This window comes from Cibotium barometz, chromosome 8, assembly GCF_041138505.1.
Source record: "Cibotium barometz isolate CiBa-2024 chromosome 8, ASM4113850v1, whole genome shotgun sequence".
Lineage (NCBI taxonomy): Eukaryota > Viridiplantae > Streptophyta > Polypodiopsida > Cyatheales > Cibotiaceae > Cibotium > Cibotium barometz.
Genome location: NC_141053.1, coordinates 47,271,972 through 47,276,108, shown reverse-complemented (window position 1 = coordinate 47,276,108; position 4,137 = coordinate 47,271,972). Strand labels below are relative to the sequence as shown.

Genomic DNA, 4,137 nt, shown 5'->3' with positions numbered 1-4,137 from the left:
ATGGCTTTTACTCGAGATGGTGATCAGTTACATTGACATACTGCGTGCCAAAACGAGCCGTTGCCAACATCCTAAGTTGCTTACGTCTCCCCACAACAATCAGTGCATGATCACCGCAAGTGTGATGTAGTATGATGGAGATAATCAAGCATGAGGCATGGAGGGAAACGGATCTTCTGCAACAGCACAAACAACAGAAATAGTAACAGCGCAAGCAGCCCTCTAACCCTCTCAGCAGCTTATTTGATAGGGGGATGTCCGTGCCAAATGCCAAATGGTCCATACGTTCTACATATGGTGATTTTGTTGAGGATCTATGTGGTTATCTTTACAAGGATGGTTCAGCATTGATTGCATGGGATGATGTATGTGGGGACTTGATTGAGTGCCCTACATTTGTGAGCAGAGATGACTATATACATGAGGATGGGTATCATTATGGCATACATTCAAGGGATGATGATGTTCATGCTATGACTACAGATGATTATATGAGTGATGAGATGATTGTAGTGATCATTCAAGGGATACATTTTTTGAGTTATGGCATGATAGGTTTGGACATGGATGGAGCATGCTACCACTTTCATTGCTATCACAGTGGTGTTCGCATGGGCTTTGAGAGCTTCTACGACTCACCCACGATATCGACCAGCCATCATCTCATTGATTCGCATTTACATAGACTGACTCATTCCTTGTATTATGATGGGGATGATGAGGATGATGTTGTACTGTACACACACACATGATGATATTGATATATCGTACACATACACATGATGATAGTGATACACGTGCACTTGATGCCACTAACACATATGCACATGATGATGATGTATGTGTTAGTGATAGTGATAGTGATGTGTGTGAGTTAGATCATGTGGACATGATCTCGAGGGCAGAGATGGCAGCGAGCACATCAAGCATCATAGAGCTACCTATCTCTATTCCTAGTGATCATAGGGATACATTAGATGACCATAGTGATGCATTCCATGATCTTGATGGGCATTTGATCATTCAGCTAGTCATACATCCCTAATTACACATGGGATTGGCACTTCACATGTCGTTGAGCACATCAAAGACCATGAGGAGCATAGACCCGAGGTTCTAGTATTAGATGTGTTGGGCTACTCCTCTAGATTTGTTACATGTGGAGAGATTTCGGATACGACCACTACTCCTAGTTTTCATAGCATTTCTGTCAACATTCGGGTGGATCGAGGTGTTGTGATTGAGCAATCAAGGATAGTCCATGAGAGTAGTGATGAGTTCGTAGAGGTGAGACATTTAGGAGTATGCATATCGATCATATATTTATCATATCCTATGACATTGTCTTCGGGAGCTTTACATTTGATCTAGATATTTCCTTAGATCCAGTGCTATTGGAGATTGATCTATCGTGGGATTTAGGTCATAAGGGCTGAAGGATACTCTACCAAAGTCCAATATATTTTATTTGGAACAACCATAGCCTCATGTACTACCTATCCACACTTGTAAACAAACTTGAAGCAACTATCAACTCCAAAAGGCGACCATAATCGACCATTGAAGCAACTATCAACTCCAAAAAGAGAATCGATCATTGAAGCGACTATTAATTCTAAAAAGTGATTCGACCATTGAAACAACTATCAACTCCAAAGAGTAAATCAACTAGCTAACAAACTTGAAGTAACTATTATCACTAAAAAGTGAAATGACCAACAAACAAGAAATTCTAGTACTTGAGAGTCGAGATGATTCAATTAGCATTGAACTAAATAAACTACTCATTGCAAAAATCCTTCCATCGATAAAACATGCTAACAATTAAAAAAACATGTTAAAATTTTATAAATAACTTATGCTAAGCAAAAGACGAATAAAAATAATAAAAGCTTTCATTCCATCCTCAAAAGTCCACATTTGACCTTATAAAAGTAAGCTCTAAATAAACTAAATCTAGCTCTAAATAAACTAAATCTGCCTTATAAAAGTAAGCTTTAAATAAACTAAATCTCCATGCACTAGTTTTAGAAAACTAGCAATATACACAATGCGAAGCTGCAAGATACTGGAACGATTCTCATATTATGATATAACTCAATTTAATAGAAAAATAGCCTGTAAAATGATGAAGTGATAAATTTGAATAACCTTTTAAATTATTTAGAGAGAGAAAAGAAATCATGGATTTCTAAAAAATAAGAGGAAAAAATCCCTTCAATTAATCCTTAGTATTCCCGAGTTTCCCTTCTTAATCTTCTCAATGTCTTTCACATACGGCAAAAAGGCCTGGGGTTGAGTACTAGTTATTTTTAAATATACGCTACCATAAGTTGTTAGCCATTGGTTGGGCTAACAGTAAAGCGTAGTTTCATATCGACGTAAAACTTTTGCAAGTTGGCCATTGATTGGCCCCCTTCCTGGCACGTCTGCCTGGCCACTTGCATAACCTCTTGGGCGTTCCGCCTTGCCTCCTGCCCATCCACACCTTCCATCAGAGCTTTCACTCCATGCTCCACAAAGCCCCTCTCCAACGCACCCTCCTCCGTCCTTTCCAGCTCCATCCCCACCTTCCACACATGGGCGATGTAGTGCGCATTCGACCTTTGCTCAGCTTCCCTCGGACAGCCCAATATCGGGACTCCCGCCCACAAGCTTTCCAAGGTTGAATTCCATCCACAGTGGGACAAAAACCCTCCCACTGCACTGTGTGCCAGCACCTCCACTTGGGGTGCCCAATTTATTATCAGCCCTCTCCCACTTGTCCTCCTCAGGAACCCCTCCGGCAGCACCTTCGACAATTCCCCATCGTAAGAATCTGCCCTAATCGCCCACAAAAATGGCTGCCCACTTCTCTCAAGCCCAGCTGCCAGCTCTTGGATCTCTTCCACAGACAGGCTTGCATGGCTGCCAAAGGCTATGTAGATAACAGAGGCCTTGGCTTGTGTACTGAGCCAGGCGATGCAATCCGGTTGCCCATCTAATGATGGGTTAAACTCGTGTTTAGTGTGGTGAAGCAAGGGGCCAATAGCATAAGCTGGGATATGGGCCACTTGGAGGGCTTGGAAGGCAGTGGGCTCTAGCTCGGAGATAGTGTGGATGAGGATTCTTTCTGCGCGCTTTACACCGGCAGCAACCTCACCGAAGAAATGCACAAATGGGTTAGAAGGCTGAGCAAAACGAAGTTCTTTGGGATAATGCTCGGAAGGGAAGGGGGGAAGGCCAGGGATGTCTAGCATAAGTGGGCTCTCGCTCTTCCATAGTTTAGGCGAGCCTGGTTAAGAATCGTAAAACTGTGAAAGGATTAGCAGAACAATTAACAAACTGAGTTAATATCCATTCTGTTATTAGCAATCACCAATACCTTGCTCGGGGAATATACCCTTGGAGAAGAGTGCCGGGGTGTTAGAAACCATCAAATACGCCATGGCAGTAGAGGTCCAATAATCAACTCTAGGAATGCCTGCTGTGTCCGCAATATCTTGAGTCCAAGGCACAAATGAGTCGGAAATGAGGCAAGTGACGCCGTCGTCCTGGAGCTTTAGCTTCTCGAGGAGCTTCTCGAGGCCGTCTTTCATGGCAGGGGTGACTGCGAAGGGCATGTGGTTTTTGTCGGCCTCCAACCCATCTTCAACAACATGGATGCGAATGGAGGGGTCCTGGGAGGAAGAGAGGCGCTTCTGCTGCTTGAGCTGGTTGTAGTAAGAGGAGAAGTAGACAAAGGAGACAGAGAAGCCGACAGAAGACAGGGCGCGTGCGAGAAGCATGCAGCCATTCACATGGCCTTGGCCAGATGCTGGCACAACAAGAGCATGAGGAGGACTAGCCATAGCCATCTCTGCAGGGAGGGCCGCGCTGAGACAGTGCGCAGAGGGTAACAAGACTCAAGAGAAACGTTTATTGTAGTGACTACATACCCCTTTACATATATAGATATGATTCAATTATAAATATAGAGGGGTGATCCCGGAACCCGAACCTGCGGAGCAACCTCCTCCATTGACGTCTACATCACCCTCTTTTGTCCCTTATGCTAAAATATAAGCTTTTCCTTCTCCCCACATAATGTCAAATTTATGCGCCACTCAAGGAAAAAAGTCCTTTTTAAAAAAAAATTTAGAATATTGAAACTGAAGA

The 4,137-nt window shown here is 43.2% G+C and overlaps 1 protein-coding gene across 2 annotated transcripts; it reads right to left on the bottom strand.

Moving 5' to 3' along the window:
• Positions 1–1,877: 1,877 nt before the first annotated feature.
• LOC147636349 (UDP-glycosyltransferase 85A7-like) lies at positions 1,878–3,907 on the bottom strand. Of its 2 annotated transcripts, XR_015266520.1 has the most exons (3): positions 3,365–3,907; positions 2,229–3,274; positions 1,878–2,165 (listed from the first exon to the last, which is right to left on the bottom strand). XR_015266520.1 is itself a non-coding variant. In XM_086801785.1 (2 exons), exons 1-2 carry the CDS (start codon positions 3,834–3,836, stop codon positions 2,337–2,339), a joined length of 1,410 nt encoding a protein of 469 aa, XP_086657911.1. In that variant the 5' UTR covers positions 3,837–3,907; the 3' UTR covers positions 2,189–2,336. The 2 variants fall into 2 exon arrangements, 1 of the variants encoding a protein (XP_086657911.1); XM_086801785.1 differs by lacking the exon at positions 1,878–2,165 and having other exon boundaries at positions 2,189–3,274.
• Positions 3,908–4,137: the final 230 nt, after the last annotated feature.